The 26,349-nt window shown below is 32.3% G+C and overlaps 4 protein-coding genes and 1 pseudogene across 9 annotated transcripts; 3 read left to right on the top strand and 2 right to left on the bottom strand.

Annotated features, from left to right (window-relative positions):
• The first annotated feature begins 4,391 nt into the window (after positions 1 to 4,391).
• LOC18009397 (transcription factor bHLH30) lies at positions 4,392 to 6,284 on the top strand. Its single transcript, XM_006391032.2, has 2 exons — positions 4,392 to 5,040; positions 5,555 to 6,284. Exons 1-2 carry the CDS (start codon positions 4,447 to 4,449, stop codon positions 6,041 to 6,043), a joined length of 1,083 nt encoding a protein of 360 aa, XP_006391094.1. The 5' UTR covers positions 4,392 to 4,446; the 3' UTR covers positions 6,044 to 6,284.
• A 707-nt stretch (positions 6,285 to 6,991) lies between these two features.
• On the top strand, positions 6,992 to 10,761 carry LOC112082887 (annotated as a pseudogene).
• A 167-nt stretch (positions 10,762 to 10,928) lies between these two features.
• Positions 10,929 to 13,603, bottom strand: LOC18009398 (protein AIR1). Of its 5 annotated transcripts, none has more exons than XM_024151776.1 (9): positions 13,544 to 13,570; positions 13,409 to 13,428; positions 12,886 to 13,218; positions 12,608 to 12,754; positions 12,358 to 12,516; positions 12,003 to 12,161; positions 11,782 to 11,898; positions 11,457 to 11,657; positions 10,930 to 11,361 (listed from the first exon to the last, which is right to left on the bottom strand). In XM_024151776.1, exons 3-9 carry the CDS (start codon positions 13,180 to 13,182, stop codon positions 11,158 to 11,160), a joined length of 1,284 nt encoding a protein of 427 aa, XP_024007544.1. In that variant the 5' UTR covers positions 13,183 to 13,218; positions 13,409 to 13,428; positions 13,544 to 13,570; the 3' UTR covers positions 10,930 to 11,157. The 5 variants fall into 5 exon arrangements, with proteins under 5 accessions (XP_024007547.1, XP_024007544.1, XP_024007542.1 ...); XM_024151774.1 differs by having other exon boundaries at positions 13,532 to 13,550; XM_024151771.1 differs by having other exon boundaries at positions 10,931 to 11,361; positions 13,409 to 13,449; positions 13,544 to 13,588.
• A 5,732-nt stretch (positions 13,604 to 19,335) lies between these two features.
• LOC18009352 lies at positions 19,336 to 22,901 on the top strand. Of its 2 annotated transcripts, none has more exons than XM_024156422.1 (14): positions 19,336 to 19,602; positions 19,933 to 20,023; positions 20,122 to 20,206; positions 20,296 to 20,365; positions 20,507 to 20,576; positions 20,777 to 20,846; positions 21,137 to 21,182; positions 21,274 to 21,526; positions 21,607 to 21,815; positions 21,903 to 21,977; positions 22,061 to 22,121; positions 22,205 to 22,285; positions 22,387 to 22,466; positions 22,577 to 22,901. In XM_024156422.1, the coding sequence occupies exons 2-14, from the start codon at positions 20,006 to 20,008 to the stop codon at positions 22,653 to 22,655; spliced, it is 1,197 nt and encodes a 398-aa protein (XP_024012190.1). In that variant the 5' UTR covers positions 19,336 to 19,602; positions 19,933 to 20,005; the 3' UTR covers positions 22,656 to 22,901. The 2 variants fall into 2 exon arrangements, with proteins under 2 accessions (XP_024012190.1, XP_006391092.1); XM_006391030.2 differs by having other exon boundaries at positions 19,336 to 19,669.
• A 2,396-nt stretch (positions 22,902 to 25,297) lies between these two features.
• On the bottom strand, positions 25,298 to 25,523 carry LOC18008086. The gene has a single exon (XM_024156261.1). The coding sequence runs from the start codon at positions 25,436 to 25,438 to the stop codon at positions 25,298 to 25,300; it is 141 nt and encodes a 46-aa protein (XP_024012029.1). The 5' UTR covers positions 25,439 to 25,523.
• Between the last annotated feature and the right edge of the window lie 826 nt (positions 25,524 to 26,349).

The following is a 26,349-nucleotide window of genomic DNA, read 5'->3' as shown; positions in this document are numbered from 1 at the left end:
CCAAGACAAAATGATGAAAAGGTCTTGGGGAAGCCATAAAGGATTAGCGTGGGAAATGAAGCTCAAGAGAAAGAGCACTGGTTTTCTTTTTTTCATGAACAATATTTACTCCCTACTTTATTTCCATTGCTGTGTTCAATTATTCTGTTCTTTAAGACTCTTATTGACATTTTTGGCCTCAGAATATGATTAAAACAGTCTCTGATGTTTATACCATAGTCGGTCAAACTTTAAACATTATAACTTTCTTTATTGTTAAGTACTTCATTACAATATAAAAATCGCAGCGACTTTCTTTCAAAAGAAAACACAGAAATCTGAATTAAATCCACTTTTTTAAAAAAAAAATTCTTAAATCCAGTATTAATTTCTAGGGAACTTATACATGAAATAAAAATCCTATTTGAAATTAATCTGAACCGTGTCTTTGTTATTGATTGTCTTGATCATGTGTTTTTTTTTTTGGGTTCAAATCTTGGTCATGTGTTGTATTCTAACGATAAAGAGAAAGTAACATCCTTTTTCTCATAAATAGAATTCGAGAAACATATAATTATAATAAATACGCACACGTGCACGTATATTTGTGTATACATGTCAATTTGCCACAGAGTCTCGGTATTGTGTATTAGAGAATTCCTTTACTTAAATATATAAATCTTCTGTAATAGTGAAGTTTTATAAGTTAGGAATTAATTATTTTTTAAAACGACAATCTTTTTACCCAAGAGCTTTTCTAATGAAATGAAAGTGCGAAGGAAAGCAAAAGGGCTTTTTGATTGCAAGCTTGAGACTCAGGTCATGATGATTCGGCCAGCCTCTTTTTAGACTTTGGTCGGTCCGACAATCTGTGTGTTTTGTGTTCACTCTGTTTTTTCTTCGTGTTTCTCTCTTGTATTTCTTTTTTATAAATTTATATTTCGGTTATAGTGTTTCACTGTTTCTCAAACTCTCCTATACCCTATAAGGCTATAAGGGGATGTAATTTAAAGTAAACTTTGGACTGATCAAGAAAAAAGAATTTGGACTGATCACTATGAAACTAGAATATATTAATTTTGTTTTCTTCTCCTCTGATAGCTACACTCCTTAGAGCATGTTCCATGCAGGTGCTAAGGAAGAATGCTTAGGCAATTTAAAAAAAAACAAAAAATCTAAATAATACATTTATCTAAGCATCAACGCTTAAACAAGCGTTTCAAAGCACCGATGCTTACCAGATACGTGTCAAAAATTGATAGGCTTCAAGGTGTAGAATTTTGTTTTCTCTCTTCTTTCGTCTTCGCTCAAATTCTTGGATCAAAATTTTTTCTTTTTCCATCGCCATGATCGACTCTTCTTTCTCCGTCGATCGACTCTTCTCGCCGCCGAGGGTAATTGACCTTTTTCCTTCACTCTGCATCAATGGTGTCTTCTTCTCTATCAACTCTTTGTAGCTCGACCTCATCTTCTCTTTGCAGCTCGACCTCATCTTTCTCCGTCGCCATAATCGACCTTCTTCCTTCACTCTGCATCAATGACGAACCATTCTGAAGATCTAGAGGCTCTGTCTCGAGCTCTGAGGAAGACGGAAGAATCATATTTAGACACTGCAGATAAGATGCTCGATGAAAATCCTGAGCTAGCTTTAATGGGTTCTTGTGTTCTGTTGATGCTGATGGAAGGTGAAGACATTTATGTGATGAATGTTGGAGATAGTAGAGCTGTGCTTGGTCAGAAATCCTTAATAGGATTCTACCATTGAAGCTTACAAAATCAAAATTGCTTAACAAGAATTCTTAACTTCAAATTAATAATTAAATAATAGTTAAGCACCTTTTAAGAATTGCTACCATTGAACATGGTCTCAGTTGAGCTTTCCGTAAGTTAAAAGCAAAGACGACTTGCCGAGTAACTTTCCAAGTTGCACACTATCTATACATTCTCACATACATCTTATAAATAATCTAATTAGGAAAAACCTAGAATTTGTAAAGGTTTACTATGAAATATAATTATATGCGCCTCTCTAGATTCATACATCCATGTATATAAAACCCATAACAATTTACATAATATTAAAACCCTACTGATCCAAATAGGATTTAAAATCGGGTTTAAAATGAGATTGAGTTCGACTTGGGTCGATAAGCGTCACCATTTTCAGTCGAACGTGTTACAATCTCCCATTTAAAAAGTTCGAAGATACTAATTAATTATAAAAGACAAAGAATAAATTTATTTTTTACTAACTTTTTGAGTTAAAAATTCATGAAACTTAACATAAAATTTTAGTAAAGATGTTATAAATTATGTCATGTAAGAGCTTCTTTTTTTTGTTATGAACTTATGATGGATTTAAATTAACATTGAGAAATTAAAAAAAAAATCAAGAATTTCTGCATTAAGAGTATTTCTAATGTATACTTAATTTTTTACTCTATTTTAAAATAACTCTAAAATAAAGTTGATATCTCTGGATTTCCTACTTCATACTTCATAATCCACAAGCTCATAACATCACAAGCTTTTTCATGTCTATTTAGACAGAGAATAAGAAACATATACACTTTTTGTGAGTGAAAGCCTCTGAAATGCTCGGATTGTTCTAAACGCTCTTTTTAGTAGAAGCTTGCTCTAATATACAGTCAGTATAATAGATTCTTATTTAGCCTAGGATAATTTCGTAGTAACTACTAAGCAATTATAAATATACATTTATGTCATAGTTTTGAATAAATGAAAAACAAAATTTTAACTAGACGTTGAATTAGTACTAGGTAATTATCCGCACCATGTGCGGAGTAAATATTAACCATAATTTATTAATTACTTTATTTGAATATGTAAATATAATATATATATATAACTATAAAAATGTTAGCTGATATTTATAATTGTAAATATATGTGCTGATTATGTAATTATAAATAATGATTAAATTATATTTATTTTATAATACAATTGTATAAATGCTAGATAATTATTGATTTTATAATTAATTTTAATTGCATAAATGAACTTACACATTAAATATATTAAATTAGATTAATATGTTCTATCTAACCGGTCTAATATCAGACTAAAATACTTTGATTTTGAAAATTTAATATTATAATATGTATGGAAATATTTAGATTTAATTATTAAATAGATAATTAATTACTTTTTTACCAAAATTAAGATCAAAGAAAAATGAGTTAAGATATATAATGTTTAGTAACATAAGTAATATTATGTATTAATTTTTTATAAATATGTTGATAAGAAATATAAAAAATATAATATTTTTATAAATTAAATATTTAAATATTAAATATATAATTGATATAAACTAATTTCTAACCAAAGTATTGCTAATGATATATGATGTAATTAATGGAATAAGTTGAACCTACCTTCAAAAGATTTCTAAGATTGATACCTTAACATTGCATTCATGTAAATAATACATGAGACAAATGTTTTTTGAAGTGTCTTTATCTATTAATAATATAAGATTTTCTATTATAGTATTTAAATTTTGATGCTCACTAACTCTTAACTAATTTAAGCGTAAGTTTCTCTCTCTCTCTCTCTTTTTTTCTCTTGTACTCTACTTAATTAAAGAGAACAAACCCTAAGGCAAGCGAGCATATAGGCCTATCCAAATAATACTTTTGACGAGCTAACTTAATTGAAAAAAAAATTATTAGATTCCCTCAAACCTCGAGGAGTGAAGTTTATTAGTCCGTACGTTCCGACCTCCATGTAAACCTAACTACCTAGATCGGACAGCGTGGTGCTGATCATAATATCAATTTTCAATCTAGTTTGCCTATATAAATCAATTTTGGTTTATTATGTATATTATATAACGTCGGTTTAAATTTAGTTTAGTAGTAAAAGGAGTGGTTATTACATATAGAATAAAACACGTGTTCTCTAATAAATACATTAGTGGTCTAATATAGAAGACGACAACAAACAATTTATAAACTTAATTCCAATACATTGTTACGTATGTAAGTAAAATTGAAGAGCGTTTTTTTTTGGGTCGAAGAAATGCTTTTTAAAATAATAAATCAAACTAATCTTCGAATTAGATATAGGCAATGAAGTAGTATTAGATCTAAATGCGTTAATTAAAGAGATGGATAATCTAAAGAATCTTAAACCCATTAACCTTTTTGCTTTTTTAATAATTCCACCACAACACAAAACACAAGTTGCAATCTCCACATATCCTTGGAACCATAGATATATACAAACGCATGTAAGTGCTTTCTATATAAATCTGCATTTGAAAGCAAGCTTTTGTCTCTTTTTAACTCTCTCAACTTTTGCCTCCTCTTCTACCTTCTTTTACCAACCTTTCCTATCTTTTACACACATATATATATATAGAGAGAGAGAGAGAGTGTGTGTGTGTGGTAGAGGAAAGAGAGTAGAAAGATGGAGACTTTTATGTCTTCATAGAAACGAGTGATGTGCGCAAAGAAAGAAGAAGAAGTAGAAAGTTCCTCCGGAGCCATGAACAACATACAAAATTACCAAAATGACCTCTTCTTCCACCAACTCATCTCCCATCATCACCATCATCACCAAGATCCCTCACAATCCGAAACTTTCGGAGCTCCGAGTAACAACGTCGGATCCGGATTCACTATCTTCTCCCAAGACTCCGTCTCTCCAATATGGCCTACTTCGATCCAACCACAGTTCGATACGTTTCCTCCTACTTCTTCTCCAGCATCTTTCTACGGGAGTTTTTTCAACAGAAGCCGAGCTCATCATCAGGGATTACAGTTCGGATACGAGGGTTTTGGTGGAGCCACGTCAGCATCGCATCATCATCATGAACAGCTTCGGATCTTGTCGGAGGCTTTAGGTCCGGTAGTGCAAGCCGGGTCGGGTCCTTTTGGGTTACAAGCTGAGTTAGGGAAGATGACAGCACAAGAGATCATGGATGCTAAAGCTTTGGCTGCTTCAAAGAGTCACAGTGAAGCTGAGAGAAGAAGAAGAGAAAGAATCAACAATCATCTCGCTAAGCTCCGTAGCATATTACCAAACACCACCAAAGTGAGTCCCAATTTTTTATATTTTACACATTCATCATCATCATCACACACCGTTAAGATTCAAAATGGAAATTTTAATGTAAAAAGATTATAGAAACAGTGTAGAGTTGAAATGGACAAACATAGCAGCTGCGACATGAAAGTTCATGTCATATTTTGTCTCTTTTTTTATTCTTTTACATTTAGGTTTTATAAAAGGAACTAAGTTATTCAAAGGTTTTTTTTCCTCTTGAATCATGATCTTGTGGGTATTTGTTAAATTCCCGAGGAGAGAATCAGTCAGAGACTGTAGAATAAATAAAAAGTGTGGGAATATGGAACGTCGATGTCGCTTCTTGGTTAATTGATCTATTAAAGAGAAACAAACGGCGCTGCTTAAAAAGAATAAAAGTAAAAAAAATAAAAGCCTTATTGCCGGACCAAATCATCACTTCTTCGACCACATAATTTCCTCCTCGATAATGACAATTATATGTTTGGTAATTATGTTATGTGTTTTTTTTTGTGGTATGCAGACTGATAAAGCGTCGTTACTAGCTGAAGTGATTCAACACGTGAAAGAGTTAAAGAGAGAAACTTCTGTGATCTCGGAGACAAATTTAGTTCCAACTGAGAGCGACGAGTTAACGGTAGCTTTCTCGGAGGAAGAAGAAACCGGAGATGGCAGATTCGTGATTAAAGCCACGCTTTGTTGCGAAGACAGGTCGGATCTATTGCCGGACATGATCAAAACGTTGAAAGCGATGCGTCTCAAAACGCTCAAGGCCGAGATAACTACAGTCGGAGGACGCGTCAAGAACGTGCTGTTTATCACCGGAGAAGAGAGCTCCGGCGAGGAGGAGATGGAAGAGTATTGTATAGGGACGATAGAGGAAGCTTTGAAGGCGGTTATGGAGAAGAGCAATGTGGAGGAATCGTCTCCTTCTGGGAATGCTAAGAGACAGAGAATGACTAGTCACAATACTATCACCATCGTCGAACAACAACAACAACATCACAGGTAATCGGTTTTACAAATCGCGTATTTTTTTCATTTTCGGTGTATCTAAGTGTGTTCTTGATGGTCATGAAGATGAAATGTTGTACGTCACGTTATACTATAGATTATGTGTGTTTGTGTGTGTATGTATAACGGAGATATTTGTATCCGTTGGGGCTTGGTTTGGTTCTAAGTACTTTATTTTTGCTTGTTTTTGTTGAGTTGGTTGTATCATCTTTTTTTTTTATAGATATATGTATGGCCAAAAGATGATGCATGGGTTTTGGCAACATTTATCCGTGGGGTTTGAAATTATTTTTGGTGGTTAATTTTTGGGTCTTTTTGCAAATGTGTAAGTGAAACCAAAAAGAGACAATGAAGAAGAACAGGAAAAACGTACCAAAGATGAGGTGTGTCATTTATTGATTTAGTCTGGTTCGGCCCAGGGAAAAACAAAAAGAGACAAGTTTGGATTCTGAGCTTCGTACGTTGATGCCTCTCTGACTCTTTTGCCTTGTGTATTTACGTCTCTCTTGTAGAATCTTTTTCGTGTAACGTTTTTTACATATATCCATTCCCATTTCTCATAAACAACCAACTTTTAGGACTTAGGCCTAAAACAAAAAGAAAAAGAAATAAAATAACCTGGCTCGCGTGGTGACATCTATTAAGGGTGCGAAGTGCGAACTAATTAAAAGCTTGCTCAACTCCATGATTAATTTTCTTTATATCATTTTTTTTATTGCTTTATATAAACTGCATCACAACAACAAAAACATGTAAAAGAACTACTCACAATTTGTTGTAAATAGAGTATTACATATTTATATAGTGGTTGTTAAAACTTCCATTAATGATAAGTAATTATGGATGAATAGATGACAAATTAAAGATTAACTCGAGGAATGTATATGATATGACCACTTAAATGCATGATCGATGTATGATATGTGATTGTGATTTGAGATTGGTCATGACGAGGAACCAACGTAAGCGACGTCGTATTTGTGTAAGATTGCATCACAAAGTGAAGTACGTAAAACGTTATTAATTATTATGATGCTTGGTACGTACTATTTGTACCATAAACTGCCATTTCATATGTCTTTTTACATTTTTTACCCAAGTGACGGCCATATTGATTGTCTAGTATTGTGACTCCTTTTTTTGGCTTTCTGTTGACATGACATTTAATTTTATTTTGTTTATGTTTTCATACTTCATAATCAAACACAAATAATTTCCTAGATTTCTCAAATTTTTTGGAGACTTGCAAGTACGGCTCCAACTGCTCGTGTTGTTAATTAGATGTCTTTGGATTCCACAAAATAGTGTACTACCGTTTGCATTAAAATGAAAATATATACTCCTTCAAACAACACTTTTTGTTTCAATTGTTGATCCTCTCTTATTTTAAGAGAAGTGTTGAAAAAGTCTAAAAGCCCAAGCAAAGCCCAACCATGGAATTGAAAACTTATTCAAATATTTCGAGTGGCTATTTTTCGAATATAATTGTTATGATCAAGAAACAAATTCATAATACTTTACAATATTTTTCTTTTATGTTTTTATTACAAACTTGGCGGACTACTAAGACTAAGAGCATAATTAATGAAAAAAACCGTAATGAAATTCTGAGCCATCTTCTTTATTAAAACAAAAGCATGTTTTGTGTTCAAACAGATTTTTTTTTTAGTTTTCTACTATTCTAATTCTGGATATCTATTATTTCTGTTACCAAACAAATTTTTAATTTGATTTATCTATTTTATTTTTTCCAAAAATTAATAAAATAAAATATTTAAATTTTATTTTAAAAATAATTCTAAAAAGTTAAATTTTAATTCAGTTTAAATTTTCTTAGCTATAGATTAAATTAATTATAAAAATTACAAAAATCAGTTGTTATCATTTTTATAAAAATAGTTAATAGAATATTAATTTATGTTATATTTAAATGTTAAAACTGAAAACTTAAACAATATCCTCATAATGCTAAAAATGATAAATGATATATTATTATATATTTTTATAATCAAAGTTTAAAAATTTAAATATTTAAAACTAAAAAATCTTTATATTATATGATAATATGAACAGACGTGATATAATTTTTTTTTTTAATATTTATAGTCTAGATGAGTATTCGCGCATGTGCAGGCTGTTTCTGTTACTATATTATTATTTTGCTTAATGTTTTAACCTTTTTTATATTTGAATAAAAGATATTTATTGTTAAGCGTAAATTTTATTTACATCTAGCATTTCTGATATAATTTTTTATGATGTATAAATAAATATTTTAAAATATTATTTGAAGTGAATTTCAGAATTACAACGAAGTTGTGAATTAGCATATCTTAAAATATATATATATATATATATTTGTGAAAAATATTTTTTCTTTGTGTATAGAAATTGTGAACAGTGCTTATTGGGTCCTCTGTAACTTATGACCTCATGCCAAGTCCAAATCGATTTACCCATATGGTAACATTTTAACTTGTTTTCCATTATATGAACGGGTCCCTTATTGTAACTTGTTTATTTATTTTCATCTTATATTTTTGCATCTCTTAAATCAAAAAATTTCACAAACTCAATTTTTTGTTCATATTGTATCTTTAGAGAACTTACTTAAATGACACAAAATGATTATAATCTGGACATAAATGTTACATATTTTCTCTTGGTTCTAAGAAAAATGTTGTTAAACTTTGATTTTAGAAGAAGTAACAGAACTCTTTGGTGAAATTTATCAATTTAGGGGCGCTAAAGAAGTACAATTGGGGAGCCTTATCTTTTGATTTCAAGCTTCGTAAAACAAATCTTCTAAGAAAAACAATCATGAGAGCACCAGGGGATGTGCATGGTACCTATATCGCTGAAGCCATAATCAAAAATGTAGCCTCTAGTCTATCCTTGGAGGCTGATACCATAAGAAAGATTAATCTCCATACATATGAGAGCTTAGCACTATTCTACAAGAATGGTGCTGGTGAACCACATGAATATACTCTTTCTTTAATGTGGGATAAATTGGTGTATCTTTAAACTTTGAGAACCAAATTTCGAGTGTCAGAGCGTTCAACGAGTCTAACATATAGAGAAAACGAGGGATATCTTGAGTACCCATCACTTATGAGGTCTCCATGTTTGCAACTCCAGGGAGAGTAAACGTTTTGAGCGATGGCTTGATCGTCGTTGAAGTTGGTGGAATCGAGCTTGGACAAGGGCTATGGACAAAGGTGAAGCAAATGATTGGTTATGTTCTTGGTTTTCGAGTGCTTAGCCCTTTTCTACAAGGATGGTGCTGGTGAACCACATGAGTATACTCTTTCTTTGATGTGGGATAAATTGGGTGTATCTTTAAACTTTGAGGACGAGATTTCGAGTGTCAGAGCGTTCAACGAGTTTAACATATGGAGAATATCTCTCGTTTTCTCCATCACTAATGAGGACTTCATGTTTGCAACTCCAGGGAGAGTAAGCGTTTTGAGAGATAGCTCGATCGTTGTTAAAGTTGGTGGAATTGAGCTTGGACAAAGGCTATGGACAAAAGTGAAGCAAATGATTGGTTATGCTTTTGGTTTGCTCCAATGCGATGGAACTGAAGAGCTCGTGGGGAAGATAAGAGTTGTACAATCAAATACATTGAAAATGGTCCAAGAAAACTTTATAGAAGGTAGCACAACATCTGAGGGAAGTTGTGCAGCTGTTCGTCTCTACTGTGAAACTTTAGTCGAAATATTGAAACCTCTAAAAAAAATGTTAATAGAGAAATCGGGTGGTCCAATCAGCTGGAATGAGTTGATTTCTCAGGTTTTTTTCCTTAATTCTCTGTTTCTTGATCATGCTTCTTCATTTTTATTCTAGATTTTTATGATCAAACGCAGGCCTATGCTCAGTCTGTGAACTTATCAGCTAGTGACTTGTATTCTCCATAAGAAACTCCTACGAAATACCTCAATTACGGTGTTGCAGTTAGTGAGGCAAGTTCTTGTTTCCTTTCTCGATACCTTTCTGTCCTTAAAAATCTGAATTTGAGTTATGGAAATGGAGCAACTTTGGTAATCCAATGGTGTTGTTATAGGTTGAAGTAGACCTTGTAACGGGGAAAACGACGGTTCTACAGACAGATATCTTGTATGACTGTGGCAAAAGTCTCAATCCGACTGTCGATTTAGGACATGTAATATGAATAAGAAGAGCACACAAGTTTAAGCAAATGGAACCTTTACCTACAAATATTGTTTGTGCAGATTGAAGGAGCTCTTGGATTTTTCATGCTTGAAGAGTACATAACTGATTCGGATGGACTCGTTGTGACAGACAACACATGGACATACAAGATACCGACAATAGACACCATTCCTAGGCAGTTCAACGTCGAGATACTAAACAGCAGCTGCCATGAAAACGCGTACTCTCTTCTAAAGGTCAGTCCATAGTAGACAATATTTCAAAAACTAGCAACCAACTTTATGATCATATTTTCTGGTTTGTGTAAATACAGCTTCAGGAAAGTCTCCGTTGCTACTGGCTGCTTCAGTGCACTGCACCACAAGAGAGGCGATTAAAGTAGCACGCAAACAGCTAAGGATGTGGAATGGTGAGGTTGGTTTGGATTCAATGTTTCAGTTGCCCGTTCCGGCTTCAATGCCCGTTGTAAATGAGCTATATGGCCTAGATATCCTTAAAAGCTATCCGGAGTGGAAATTAAGAGCTACCTCAAGAACATGATAAATTTCTACAGTAAAATATGTACTTGTTTATTAATATTTTTAAAAATTTAGAAAAGACATCCTCTTTATGTTTCTACTTTTCTTGTAAGCAACCAATCCAGTTAATTAAGGAAAACAAAAATCAATTTTATAAATGAAATCATGTTTGATAACAAATACAATTTTTTTTTCAAAAGTTAAATTAAAGAACAGATATAACAAAGGAAAATCTGAGCAATTTACTTGAGCAAAGGAAATGAAGACTGAACAAACTACTTGCGTAAGAGAAGAGAACAAAACAACAAGAAGCTGACATCAGTGCCCAAATCAAATACAAGAGGTCTAGTGAAGCTAACATTTGATCCCAACAAACACCATCAAGCATAATAATCGTCTCTGACAATATCAATTGATACTACCAGCGACCGTAGTTTTCTTTATTCTTATTATTCTTCGTCTTTCCGTTGGATTCACGGGGAGTAGAAATGTGTTCAGTGTTTTCTTTGTTCTTCGTCTTCCTGTTGAATTCATGGGGAGTAGGAGTGTGTTCCGAGTTTTGTTTATTTCTCTTGTTAGATTTATGTGATGGAGTAGATAACTCATGATTCCTCTTGGAGACCTACATGTAGAAAAATGGAACTCTAAGTCATAACATGAGAGAAAAATGAAAGAATTGAAAAGCTCAAAGCACCAAATGGAGAGAAAAAGACCTACTTGAGAGGAATTCGGACATTCACGAGAAAAATGTCCTGCTCCATTACATCTGTAGCATAAACTAGGTGAGTTTCTGCCATGTGAAGTGCTAATGCTCGACGAATTCGGGCATTCACGTGAGAAATGCCCTTCTTCCCCACACCTAAAACATGAACTAGCAGAATCTTTTTCGGTGCTTTCCTCATAGTACCTACCACAAGCCTAAAGAGAAAATCTACTTTAGTCAGATGACGAATTCTGCATCACTATTTTAACTAAAATGAGAATAGATCAATTCTGTAATCGACGGTGTGGATGATCCAAAAGCAAAATCGTAACAATTTACCAGTCCAATGTGACCCAGCTGACCACATCTATAGCAAGACACAGTCCATAACAGTGAGTTACCCGGTTCAACACAGCATAGATGGCCAAAGCTTTTACAGACATAGCATTGTATATCCTGGTCAAAGTAAATATAGAAATATAACATTATCATCCGTCTGATCTACCATATAATCTAACTATACTAAGCAAGAGTATTAAGTTTCATGAAAACGAAGTTACCTTTAAATCATCCAGGGAGTACTCATACTTGCACAAAATCATGTCATGTCCAGAGTCTCCACATCTTAAACATATGGCTGTTTTATACCCACTTTTATACTTATCCGGACAATCTTTTGCCCGGTGGCCACCTTTTTTGCAAATATAACAATCATGTCCCTATAGAAACAAGAAAAAAATACACACATCATCCTATGCAATAATAACTTCACTAGTCGTCCTATATCTTCCATGCGAACCACACAACTACACTCAAACATTCTACGAGTTTATACGTAAGCCTTATGAGTATATTGGAGAAAAGAAAAGCGAGGCAGCTACATAAAACGCCGACCAGTAAGCTTAAAAACCGCACCTTTGAACACTGTTTTGCACCATGTTCCAAACTCCCGCATATAAAGCAAGGCTTCCTACGCTTGATTGGAGTTGGACAATTAACAGTTACATGCCCTTGCTCTCCACAACTATAACAACTCTCCCCAGCATCAAGAGGGTCAAAGTACCTCGCTCCACGCTGAATAACACAAAACCCCAACAATGTTCATCACAGAGAAGTATTCCCCAATAAAAAATATGAAAGATAAAGAGCAGTGATTTCAACTCACAAGAAGCTTTTTCAAAACCATATTACTAGATATTTCTCCAGCTTTCGGTTCAGCATATCTCTCAACCTTAACATTATCATCATCATCTTTTCCTTTTGTTAAATCTTCCACCATCTTATCCTCACTTTGGTCTTTTGAACCAATGGACTGATACAAATTAAGAAAAACCAAAGAGCATTAAACACAAGCATCAAACTTTCCTTAACAAATAACAACATTGAAATAAAAAACAACTAATTTTAAAAGTTATGACAAAAAAGAAAATCGTTTATACTAACAATTTCGTGGGCATCTTCTGGATTGGTTTCCTTCATCTTCTTACTACTCTTTGAGTTTTCTCCATTGAAAATCACAATACTTACTACACCAGAACCGGATAGATCCAACATACTTATCTCCTTTGAATTATTGGAATCACGCCTCGATAACGCTTTCTCTAATATCTTCAAGCTAAGATCTTCATTACTCTCATTATCGTCTTCTTCAGAGCCATCTCCAATGGCTATAGGATATTCTTCACTGTTCTTGTGCTCTCCGTCATCAAAAACAATTTCTTCCTTGTTACGCTTTGGCATGACGGAAGGATAAAAACTCTAAATCCAATTTTTTATCTAGCAATTAACAAAAGAAAATTTCATCGTCAAGGATAAGAACTCTAAATCCAATTTTTATATTTAAAAACCGGATTAGAAAAGAAACCGGATTGCACAGCTTAATCAGCCAATTTCGAATGATTCGGTTACGGCGGAAGAAGAAGATTAGTAATTTTATCTTATAAATTATTTTATATACAAAATTTACCCGAGAGCGCGACCTGTCCGCTGTGTTCAAAAATAGGCCACCTAATCGATTTTAAACCGCAATTTTAAAAAAAAACTCGATTATTGAAGTTCAAAATCGGGCCCAACAGGAGTGAATCTTAACTCAGGAGTGAACCTTAATTCAGTAGAAAATCGGGCTCAACTTAGCTCTCGGAATGGGCCACTGCTTGGACGTGAAGATTAACAGAAGATGAAGATTCTTATTTATAGTGTAGCTTCCCCTCTCAAATAATCCAAGTTTGTCGATGTGGGACAAACCAAAAGACCTATTTTAAAAAAATTATTAAGAGTATTTATATGCTTAAGTACAATTTGGGTCTTCAGCACACCAATATGTCTTCTAAATCTATCATTGGACACATATTTATACAAACTTTAGTTCATATTATTTAATATAAAAAAATTAATCTTAAAAAATGAATAATATTAAAAAAATATTAAAATAATTAAAATAAAATATAAAAACTAATTTTCAATGAATCTCCGATTAATCTCCGATATTTTATATAGACAATAGATAACTTAAAAGACATATATGATTTTTTTTAAATAGAAAAACTAAATCAATAAAATATATATAATAAAAAAATTCAAAATTGTAAATTAAAAAAAATTAACAAGTACTATATTAGTAAGATTTACAAGAATAAAAAAAATATGAAGATCAAAAACTAAATAAATATTTCTCTCTGATATCCAACGTATATTTTTAAGTAACTATTATGTTTTCATACAAAAAATAAAATAGTAGATTTTTCATCCCATATTATCCAGAGAGAAAAATTAGACTATTTGACACAACTGTTGTAGAAGAGATTACAAATAATGTATCATCAAGAAGAAAATATAAATATTTTTAACCAAAATTAATAGTAAACATAAAAAACCCTCAAAATTATTTAAAATATAAATTAAAATAAAATCCGCGCATATGTGTGGGTTCTCTCCTAGTATATATGAAAAGAGGTGAAATTTTTCTCACTGCTCGCCACATCAGCACTCCTGAGAGTCAGAGACGATGTTCTGCTAGAAAAATTCAGTCTCACTAAATGGAAAAAAAAATGATTTATGATCTTGGGACTTGCTATAGAAATATGTTAAGTCGGTTTGAAGAGGTTGCAAAAAACCTGTGGAATCGTGTTTAAAAACACAATTCCATTATTCCGCAGGTTATCTCTAAGCTCACTAGAGCCTAAATCTTAATTATATGTTTTTAAGCAATTCAACCCAGAAAAATGTGGCATTTATCTATGTTTTTTTTACTCATTGTTTATGATTTCTAAAATTATAGAATAATTTTCCTTCTTACCCTACTTTTAATCCTAAAAAAATTATTGTTTGTTTAATAAAGATTTTGTTTTAAAAAAAAACTAATACCAAACAATCAAACAAATTATCATATTCTTATAATTAATTACGTATATATATATATATATCAATATAAATATATTTATAAAAATATATGTCAAATAAAACATGTGCGGATACAAGCCTAGATTTAAATTGAAACACCCTAATCTTATAAATTATATTTGCACCATTTAGATTTAACCTTACTAGGTGTATTTTGATTTGATAATAAACCCGCGTTCGCAAGAAAATATTTAGTTAATTTTTCAATACAATATTTAAACCATTTAAAATCCATATGTATTTTGGTTTGCTATGGTTCGGTTTTTTTATGGTTTTTGGTTTAACGGTTTCATAATAAACGAAACCATATTAAACCAATTTTTCAATTTAGTTCGGTTTGGTTTGGCTCAGTTATGATTTTTAGTTGATTTTATAACTGAAAAATGTTCATACTTCATATAATAAACAAAAATAAAATAAATGATAATAATATATTAAGCTAATAACTGCAAAAAAACTTCAAAAACTGAAAATCCAAATGTAAATCCAAATCATCTATAAAATTCAAGATTACAACAACCTAAAAAAAAAGATAAAATAAAATTCAGATTGTTGTCAACCTCCTAATCCACAATTGTCCGTCTCCTCATGTTGTTTATGAATCAACAAAATTAACAATAATAAACATTGAGAATTATAAATATATTTTAATATAAACCATGAAAAAATAATGAGTACGCACTTTCTTGTAAAGATTTTGTTTAAATCTTAAATCATAATTTTAAAGCCCTATGAACAATTAACATAAGTCCAAGTGTCCAAGTGCCTTAGAAAAAATCATAATTAATAAAAAATTAAAAATATAAGTTATTTTATGTTAAATTTAAAAACCAAAAAACTCATTTGGTTTTGTGGTTTTAAATCGAACTAAATCAAAACCGAAATTCAATAAATATAAAAATCAAGTGGATTTTTAGGTTACACCATAACCAAACCAAATCATTTATTTTGGTTTGGTTCAGTTTGGTTTTTTCAGTTTGGGCATGGAGTGGATATCCTGGATTTTTGGATATCCGTGATCCGCTCCACTCCGTCCGGATAATCATTTTTCTGATCTTTATTAGCTCCGTAATTATCTGGATATCCACTTTATCGGATATCCGTCAAAAATCCAAATATTTGCTTGATATCCGATTTGCTCCATAAAAATATATTTAAAATAAAATAAAAAATTTCAAAATTTAGCCAAGAATGACATTATTTTCTTTAAAAAACATTTTTTCTTAATTTATTAAACTTTAATATTTATAATAATCAAATTTATAAACAAAAATTCACAAAAATTACATAAATATATAATCATTATATATTTTATATGAATTATTATTTATATATATATATATACTTATACCAGAACGGAGCGAATATCCATCTTAAATTTTTGATTTGCTCCATTTTTAACAAAATAAACTTTATATAAACTGTGCTTAGCTGACTAGCTGCGATTATTACACTTGTGTTTTCCGGATTTGTTTTTGGAAAAAATATATTTTATTCACTGTTATTATAGCATACCGAACCATTATTGTTTGACAACTGCCATAAATATTATCAAAAACAAAGAATCTGTAACCGGACATGATATACTTGCACGACAAGACATTGCTATTTAATTAATGAATTAAGAGGAACGACTTTTGTATTCTCTTCTCACAAAAGTCAAAACCATTGAATAGTTATAGTATTTTTATCCGATTGGTAACAGATAGCTGTAACTGTAAGTGAAAAAGGGGAATAGTAAAGATGTCAACATGGCCACAACCCGCGGACCAGGCCCATGTAACTATGTAAGTCCGCTGCAGGGTGGATCTGGATACATAATTGAGTATTCATGATTTTGTGGGTTTAACGAATTGTACCCATAGCGAGCTGTGGATTTATTGAGCTAACCCGTCATGGTTTTACAGATTTACGAATAACCCGCAAAAAACGAAGCGTTTTTCACAAAACAAAGTTTTGTACATTAAATCGGTCAAAGGAAGTTAGTGATGTCACCGCTACAGAGCTCTGCTACCATGAAATAGTGAAATGAGGATTCAAATCTGATTCCATCACTTACGGCAACATAATTGATGGGTTTTACAAAAAAAAAACAAAACTTTGGCGACGCCTTGAGACTTTTTGAAAAAAAAGATCGTGATAAAGTTACACAATAAACTCCATATTTAGTACTGTAAATATTTTCTTGAATCAACACTGCTTTAAGGTGGATTTTTACACCATGAACTCCAATCAATTTGTCTATTTCATCATCATCAATTTTTGAATTTATCAAATTCAATTAGACTTTGAGAAACTCACTAGTCAGTTAAAGAGGGTATCAATTTGGCTTCCTATGAAGTATGGCAACTCTAAATTACAAAGTGGTGAAGTTTCATATTATGCCATTATCTTGTTTTCCAAACCGGCAAAACTTCACAACGTTAACTTCTTATGGTTTTTAGTTTTTCTTCTTCCATTAGGACCATTATTTGTATACTTTTATTTGGGTTAAAACTTGTATATTTGCTTCTTCTTTTTTAATTTGTATATTTGGAGAAGAACTAAACCTACAAATATAATAAAAACATTGAACTAAGTTCTGAGCTTATGTATCAAAATGTAGCATCGAGCATCGTAATATATACTTTTTGGTTTTTGCTCGACTCGCGAGTTGACCCGCTGATCCGTAGGATAATGCAGAGCGGGTTTGGACACATATTTTTCGTTCGCAACCCGCGGTTGGTTGATCCGCGCAGTTTGCAAAAAGAAAAAACCGCAACGATTGGATTATTTGGACGCAGACCAGTCCGTCTGACATCTCTAGGGAAAGATAAGCTGTCTTAAAATATTTAAAAGAGGTAAAAATTAATGGTAAAAGAAAACACTACAAAAAAACTAAAAAACTACTAGAAATGATTTAATTTAATTGTTTAAACATCTAATGCTTTTTTGTGAAATGATATAAAAAATATAAAAGGCAATTCGTAATAATATAAAAAGATTATGACATAGTATGTATCATCCACTATCATCGGTTAAAAATCAATGTATAATTTAACTAAAATTGATTAGTTAATGTATTATAAAGTATAAAATACTTTACTTTGAATTGTGTATGACAACAGAGTCTGTATTAAAAGTCTGACTGGTTTAAATGCAGCGGTTACAGTTGCGAGTGTCGGAGTTTACGAAAGTGGGCGGTTGCGATTTTGAACGTTATTAAGCGGTTTGTACGACTGGTTTAACTTTTTAAGGCGGATCCGTTTGCGAGACATTTTTGACTGGCAAACCAGCGGAAGTTTAACAGTTAAACATAAAATTACCAAAATAAACATCATATCTAATTATAAACAAATATAAAAACTATATTATTATGCATAATATCAAAATTACTAGTTCAAAATAATTAATAATAAAGAAATTATAAATAAATACTAAATAATTATTTAAAAACTAATCAATTTTATAATAACATATTGTATTTTAATTGTTGGAAACATCACCCAAAATTATGTTTAGTTAACGTAATAAACTTGAACAAATTTGCTTCAATAAGTGGATATTCTGGATTTGTCTTATACATGATGTAAAATTTCTTCAATTGATCTAATCTATTTTTTTGCACGACCCCAACTCAAATCAACTTCAAATTGCTCAGTAATATTCTTCCAAATATGTTCTTTCTGAAGTGCATTCAAAAATCTAGGTTCTTTATCTTCAATTTGTTTTTCACAATGATCCGTTGAAGTAATACATATGTCATCTCGTTTGATTATGTAACTTTCTGAATAACAAAAAAAGAATTATAACAAACCAATTTTGTAATTAATTATTTTTAACGTGATCTTCCATTTTTTTTCTAACGTACATTTTTTTGAATCAACCGCTATCGTCCACAACCGCAAACACTGACAAGAAGCAGATTTTAGATTTTAGCGGTATATAAAACGATACGGAGCAGTTTGCAGCAATATTTATGATTGTTATAAAACGCCACTAACCACTACCAACAGCAAATGCTGTATTTGTAGGTGATAGTGGGTGAACCAATCAATATTTAAGTCGAAAGTTTTACATTTATTGTAATATTTTACAAATTGAAGATTATTTTCTTAGAATAAATTTCAATATGAAAAAGGAAGTTTTAGATTTTGTTCTCAGTACTTGAAGATTTTTTTGTCTTCTCTTTATATAGTTAGGGAATTCGTTGACCAAAAAGGAAAAAAAAAACTTAACAAAACGCAAGAGTATGTATAATAAATTGTGTTTAGACCCAAAATGACGACAAAACTATCTAATGCCATGTCACCTCAAATGTTTTTTTAAAAAATATATCTAACCAATAAGCACTGTAATGTCTCATTCTATTCGAGAAATAAGAGAGAATTAAGAACATCTAATCCACTCTAAATTATATTTCCTGAATTACCCTTTTACTATCCACAGTCGTTTGCAAAAAGTAAAAGGGTATTTTTGGTAACGAAGCTTTCTGTCATCTGCCTTTGGCGTGGAAGCTCAGGCTTTTTGTTAAGAGAACGGAAAATGTCTCTTTCTCCAAGAACAATCTCAATTCTCTTCTTCTCTGTGTTGCTTCCTTCTTGAAACTTTCCCCGTGAATCTCAAATTTCCTCTCGATCGGATCTTGATTCTGAACTGTGCAAATAAAGGCCCGAGTGATTTTGAGAGTCTTAGGGTTTCGTTATAGAGAAATGTTGGTGCAGAGAAGAGTAATGAGCTGGAGAAGAGTCTGGAAGTCATTCCAAGCGGTTTCCGCGCATGGTTTGCTCTTCTCCTTCACGCTTCTTCTCGCTCTCAAGCTTGATCATGTCGTTTCTCATTCTTGGTGGTCAGTTTTTTTCTTCTTAAGTTTGGTGCCCTTGACTTGTCTTTGGTATTTGCAAAAATTGAGAAATTGGATGAATCAAAAATTGAAAAAAATTGGATTTTGGAGTTTTGGGCCAGTAGAATTGTGATAACTCGTCTTAGTTTTATCACTTTGAATCTTTGCTGATGTCTGTTAGTAGAAGTAGCATCTTCTTTACCATCCTTAAAGATGAAGACTTTCACTCTGGTTTAATTTTTGAGTGTTTGTTTTATCTGTGTTTACAGGTTTATATTTACACCATTGTGGTTTTTTCATGCTGTGATTGCGCGCGGTAGATTTTCGCTCCCTGCTCCATCAATGCCTCATGATCGGCATGTACGACACATTTTGATTATCAACTTGAACCTTTTACTCATAGTTAGTAGATTGTTGTAACCTGCCAAGTTGTAATTTGGTCTTGTGTCTTGTGCCAGTGGGCTCCGTTTCACTCAGTCATGGCAACGCCACTGCTTGTTGCTTTTGAGATCCTGCTCTGTGTGCATCTTGAAGATAAATATGGTATTTCTTTCAATTACTTATGTTCACTAATCACAACACTACGACAAATGGATTTATATTAACTTTTGGTTTGTGTCTGTGTTTTGCAGTTGTTGACTTGAAGATTGTCTTTTTACCGTTGCTTGCATTCGAGGTAGCAATTTTGGTAGATAATGTCAGGTATTTCATCAAAGCTTTAAGGTTTGATTTTGTTCACTCTTCTTACTATTCTAGAGTACCGCACAACAGAATCTTGTTTCCATTTGGAAGGTTGTTTACTTTTGCCCTTAGTGGAAGACTGACAGGAAATGTTTCCTGCAGAATGTGCAGGACACTCATGCCTGGAGATGAGGAAACTATGAGTGATGAAGCCATATGGGAAACACTTCCCGTAAGTTGCTTTCCATATACATGGGAACTTGTCCAGGCATTTCAGACCCCAAAGCTCTGAAACTTTTTCACATATGCCCTTTTCTCTTTTGTCTGGGCTATATGTTTAATATGAAACAAAAAAATTTGGTTTGGCTTGTTCTTTAATCTTTTTGATTTGCATCTGCAGGTTGGTTCTGACATTGTGTATTTGTTTTGTAGCACTTCTGGGTTTCTATATCTATGGTTTTCTTCATTGCCGCCACAACCTTCACTCTTCTTAAATTATGTGGTATGTTGCACATTTACTTAACTATTCTTTTACTTAATTCCAACTACAACCTTAGAGGTATTCTTGACGTTGTTCTTCCCATGTCCACAAGTTCGACTAAAAGCTAAAGAAAAAAGATTATATGGTGACTGCCATGTCTAAACAGTTAGGGTGTGTGTAATTTTGTAGAATCAACTGCCTCGTTACTATTGTTCTTGTTCCACATCTTTCTATCTTGATATTACCGATTCTGCCAAGTCTCAGTCTGTTTCTTTTGTTTCTGAACCTGTTATGTCTCGAGCCTTGTATAGGTGATGTAGCTGCGTTGGGATGGTGGGACTTATTTATAAACTTTGGGTAAACTACTTTCCTTCTTGAAGTCCTTTTGAACTATACAAAGTGTCTTCTTTACTAGTACTGAACTATCTTTTTTCTTCTCAACCTACAGAATTGCAGAGTGCTTTGCCTTTCTTGTCTGTACAAAGTGGAGCAATCAGTCGATTCATAGGTATACACACATACCGGAACCTAGCTCATCTTCAATGGTAGTGAGATATCTGGACTGGAACAGAGGTCTAGTTGTAACCGCTGATGAAGAGCATCAGCAGAGCAACAGAATATGCGGTCTCCAAGATATTGGTGGACATGTTATGAAAATTCCATTCATTACCTTTCAAATCATCCTTTTCATGCGCTTAGAGGTACATCACAGACAAATCCATTGCTTTTAGACATGATATTTTTCCCTGGTTTGAGCTGATACTCTTTAATGTCATTCCAGGGAACGCCAGCTTCTGCTAAAAACATTCCGATTTTAGTTCTGTTTGTACCTCTTTTCCTGCTACAAGGAGCTGGGGTTATTTTTGCTACATATAGATTGGTGGAGAAGTCTTTCTTGTTAATAACTAGTGGTGGTGGTTCTTATGGAAGATATTTTACTGCAACATCATCAGCTCGTGAGTTCCTGGGATTCTTTCAACATGGTGCAAGGTACAAGCTGCAAACAAACTGAATTAGAAATCTTTCGTGACTGAGTCCTCCTAAACAATTCATCGTTCTCATTATCTTAATCAACAGATTACTTGGCTGGTGGTCCATCGATGAAGGAAGCCGAGAGGAACAAGCTAGGCTCTACTCTGGAGAAGCTACAGGGTAAAGCTCTCATCTTTTGCTAATATGACAAATTTGGCTCTTTTGACTTATGTAACACTATGTTTGGCTCCTTTTGTTTTTAGATACAACACATTCTCACCAGAGGTTGTGAAGAAAATGCCAAAGTCTGATCTTGTTGAAGAGGTAAAGTACTTACACATAGAGACTTTTAAGTCATTTCATATTAAACATTCTGAAACCAAGCAAGATCTTAAACTCCTAACCAGATATGGAGACTGCAAGCTGCATTGAGTGAGCAAACAGATATCACCAATTATAGCCAGCAGGAGTACGAAAAGCTTCAAAACGTAATACATCTCAACTCATTTTCCGCAATTTGTATGTTCAATAACGGCCATGGAAGTAACGAATTGCTTACCCAAAACAAAACCAAAAACTTGAATTTCAGGAGAAGATTCTTTGCAGAGTTTGCTTTGAAGATCCCATCAATGTGGTTCTGCTCCCATGTAGACATCACGTCCTCTGCAGGTAAACCAAACCTTGCTGCTTCCTTTTTTTTCTCTTATCTCACTTAAACAGTCATTTTTGTTTCTAAAGATATTTTTTTGGGTATTTTTTATCTGGTTTTTGTTGTTCAGTACGTGTTGCGAGAAGTGCAAGAAATGTCCGATTTGTCGTGTCCTGATCGAGGAACGTATGCCTGTATACGATGTGTAGATTTCAGACCAGCATACTGAAGAATATTTTGTCTTCTCTTCGTTGCTTGTTTGGTTTTTTTTTTTTTTATTATTAATGATGAAGCAAGCATTTATATATATGTTACAACTTGCAAAGGAAAATCCAATTCGTTTTCCGGTGGATGTAGATATAATATTGTAAACCATTCGTAAATGTCATCAACATTTGTTTCTCTTTCGCTTCGTTTGTAAACAAAGTAACGAGGTCTACAAAATTAGTTTCCTTTTTCCTCGTGTAATTAATTTTTGATTGTATCGAAATGTGATTTATGTTGTCGAGAAATATAATACATGATTGGATGCTCCAGTTTGGAAACATAATTATTTTTGTTGTTAAACATACATTGCTTGACCCTCGTATATACGTACACGTTTTAGACCAAAACGACCGTGGGAGAATATTTCACATTCTACCCAAATGTTCACAAAGACATGATTATCGGATTTTTTTTTTTGAAAAATGATATTAACCAAAAAGCATCTCAACGTAAAAATTTACGCAAACTGTCATTAACAAAAACTCGTGATCATTATACAATTTGCAAAGATACAAGTATTAATGGTTAAGAAGGGAAGTAATTCTGATTTTTCAAAGACCTCTAAAGTCTAAACTCTACTTTTGCAGTATTTTGTGCATAGTCCAGTTTTGCTTATTTATAAAAAGAGTAGGTAAGGAACTGATGATAGTTGATACATGATTTTTTTTTGGGTGTGCATAATCTAATTGGTTTTGATATTATTCTGTCTACTCATTATTGCTACATCGGCGTATGTGATTATGAAAAAAAATAGACGAGGGGACGCCTCTTTAAATTGGCCGACAACAATAGTGTTTTCATTTCACAAAATGTTAAGGCCCCTTTTTATGCTCTGTTCGTCTCTCCACCTTTTTATAATCAGACAACTTAAAGTTTCAATGGTATAATATATCATTTTGGTATATAGACTACATATGTGATCGATAATTCAAAGGGATATGATTTTATTCTATTTCATAAGTTGGTAGTTTTAAAACTTGGATTTTCTCTTTTTTCTTAGCAGACAAGAACAACAACAGACACCAGAATCCCTTTGAAGTGGCCTATCAACCTGCACACTTTATCTGAGACAGAGAGAATAAATCAAAATCCGTGTATTTTGTTTGTGATTTCGGTATAAAAAATAAAAATCCATGCCTTTTGGCCCTTTTTAGTTTTTTTTTTTTTTAATAATATCTGTTTTGTAGTATTTTTCTCCCACTTAGTGTCGATCAAGATCGTACACGTGGCATATTAGGGGGCGATCACCAAAACTTTAGATAATTCGGTTCAACTCGCTTAATTCTTTACTCGGTTAACTATTAATTAATTCCACAAACTCCTAAACGTGAATTCTACATATATATGCCAATCAGGTAATAACATTAGTTCTAAATAGCATTTGTTTTTTTTGGTTCACCTATATGTTTCCTGTAATCTATTATATAATTAGAGAGTTTTCTCTCCATATAGAATGTCCACATAGCACAAAAAATTAAAACTGAATGATTCAATTAATTCACACACATTTAATAACTATTATTTTTTATTTTTTTTTAAAAGAAAAAACTAGTATTAATACTAAAATTCATGATTTAATTATTACTACACTATTTATAATTATCATTTTTTATCAAGAAGAATAATAATAAGAACTGAAAAAAAAAATAGAAAAAAATGATGATAAAAAAAGTTCAGAGACAATAAAAAAATTAAAAATAGGAGAAAAAATTAAAATTAAAATATAATTAAAACGACAGATGAAGACGAAGTTAAAAAAAAAAGAATACATACATCAAACATCAAACAAGTAAGAATAAAAAACGAAACAAAATAAAAATGAAAATAAAAAAAATCCAAAAAAAAGTAGAAGTCGAAGATGATGAACAGGAAAATGAAAAAAGGTAGAAAGAAGAAGAACAAAAAGTTGATGAAAAACAATTTTGAAAAGTATAAAGATAAAAACGTTGAAAAATGAGAAAAGAAATCGGAATATGAAAATAACAAACTATGAAAATATGAAAAATAGGGAAGAAGTCTAATAAAGTCAATAAAATATAAAAATAAAAAAAAAATAAATACAATAAATTAGCTTTTCAATAATTCATAATAATATTTGTTTAAGGAATGAAATCCTTCACACTTCATATTTGTATAAATTAGATCATGTATGTTGTTACTTCCATTATTATTATTATTATTATGATATAGAATTATAAAGGAGATGTTCAAACCTTTAACTGTAAATTTATATGAAAAAGTGAAACAACCTTTATGAATTTTTAGTGTGAATTAAGGTCTTTATTTCAGAACCAAATGTTAGAATTAATAAAGAAACTTGATCAGCGATAAACAAAAACAAAAGATATTGAACAGATTAGCAACTTTACATCTGAAAAAAAAAACCCTTCATTCGGAAGAAACAGAACTACAAAAAATAATACATATATAGCTCCGTATGGAAGCCAATACATGTAAGCTTCTTCCCAAGGGTTATAAGTAAGAACCCGCAAAAACCAAAAAACGAAACACAAAAAACGAAATATTTGGTTAGTCTTCGTTAAGCCGATAATGATGAGACAATACTGATATGATTTATCTTTTGTTAGTCATGCCAACAAAGAAGCATGACAACACACCTCCTTATGATGTAAAGCTTAGCCTTTTGCTCTCTAACCACTCCTCCCACTCCACGGCTCCACATCTTCCTCTTCCTTCCTCCCACATTCGAACCGGTCGTCTTCATTTTCACTAAACCGATCACAGATTAAGAAACAATAATTTTTTGGAAGTGATCAATGAGTGTAAGAGATAAAAAAGGGAGAGGGCAATTATTTAGGGTATATGTTTTCTTTAAACGCTGTAGATGATAATGAGGAAGGTGATGAATGGAATAGGAGCTATATATACAAGTGGGAAAAAGGGTGGCTCAGGACAGAAACCGAACCGTACCGAACCAGACCGGTCCAGAAAAGAGGCAACGGGTGGGTCCGTTGGGGTTTGTGCACTGTTCCCCAACCCACCGGACACTGTGCCCATCCATACCCACGTGGGGCCCCATCGTGAAGGAATCTTTGCCCTAATTGTAGTTATTTATCCTCTTATAACATGCTCATGCTTCTTTTTCTTCATGAAAACATTACCCAATACCCCAATTTGTAAAGCCGGATCATACTCAATTACATTACCGTTACATTAGCCGTATTGTTAAATGTTACGAATCTCACTTCATAAATGAAATGAGGTTTTAGAACAGTATACGTGGGTTATAGATTCAATTTTAAGTTGGAAAATTTTTAAACTAAATTAAATTTGTAAGTGTCAAAAAATTTGGTAAACATACAGTATTTTGTGACTTCGAACGCACCATGCCGAATGTTTTGCTAAAATCTTTTATATTAACCTTACAACATATAACAATTAATCTGGTTTACACAACTCTAACAATGTATATATATTTTTCACATTAATCCAAATTTAAAACGGCTGCACCTCCACAAATAGATTTTACCAACCGTGAATTTAAGGAACTAGAACACTCATCTAAGTTTGCGTGAAAATTTCAAGGCATAATCTCTCAATTTTACTGTTAGAGTGTTATCCAAAACTCTTCAACCATCTAGCCTATTTATACAACTTGTCTAAGATCCTAAACTA

The sequence above is a fragment of the Eutrema salsugineum genome, unplaced genomic scaffold (assembly GCF_000478725.1).
Source record: "Eutrema salsugineum unplaced genomic scaffold, Eutsalg1_0 scaffold_9, whole genome shotgun sequence".
Taxonomy (NCBI): Eukaryota; Viridiplantae; Streptophyta; class Magnoliopsida; order Brassicales; family Brassicaceae; genus Eutrema; species Eutrema salsugineum.
Note: the sequence above shows the minus strand (reverse complement) of the source record. Positions and strands in the feature narration are given on the sequence as shown.

Coding starts and splice junctions, on each gene's coding strand:
- LOC18009397 (XM_006391032.2), top strand. CDS start 4,447: ATGTGCGCAAAGAAAGAAGAAGAAGTAGAAAGTTCCTCCGGAGCCATG. Junction 5,041..5,554: donor TATTACCAAACACCACCAAA/GTGAGTCCCAAT, acceptor TGTGGTATGCAG/ACTGATAAAGCGTCGTTACT.
- LOC18008086 (XM_024156261.1), bottom strand. CDS start 25,438: ATGAAGACGACCGGTTCGAATGTGGGAGGAAGGAAGAGGAAGATGTGG.
- LOC18009398 (XM_006391031.2), bottom strand. CDS start 13,182: ATGCCAAAGCGTAACAAGGAAGAAATTGTTTTTGATGACGGAGAGCAC. Junction 12,162..12,357: donor GTGCAAAACAGTGTTCAAAG/GTGCGGTTTTTA, acceptor TTGTTTCTATAG/GGACATGATTGTTATATTTG. Junction 11,899..12,002: donor ACTCCCTGGATGATTTAAAG/GTAACTTCGTTT, acceptor TACTTTGACCAG/GATATACAATGCTATGTCTG.
- LOC18009352 (XM_006391030.2), top strand. CDS start 19,533: ATGTTGGTGCAGAGAAGAGTAATGAGCTGGAGAAGAGTCTGGAAGTCA. Junction 21,816..21,902: donor TTCTTTCAACATGGTGCAAG/GTACAAGCTGCA, acceptor CTTAATCAACAG/ATTACTTGGCTGGTGGTCCA. Junction 21,978..22,060: donor TACTCTGGAGAAGCTACAGG/GTAAAGCTCTCA, acceptor TTTTGTTTTTAG/ATACAACACATTCTCACCAG.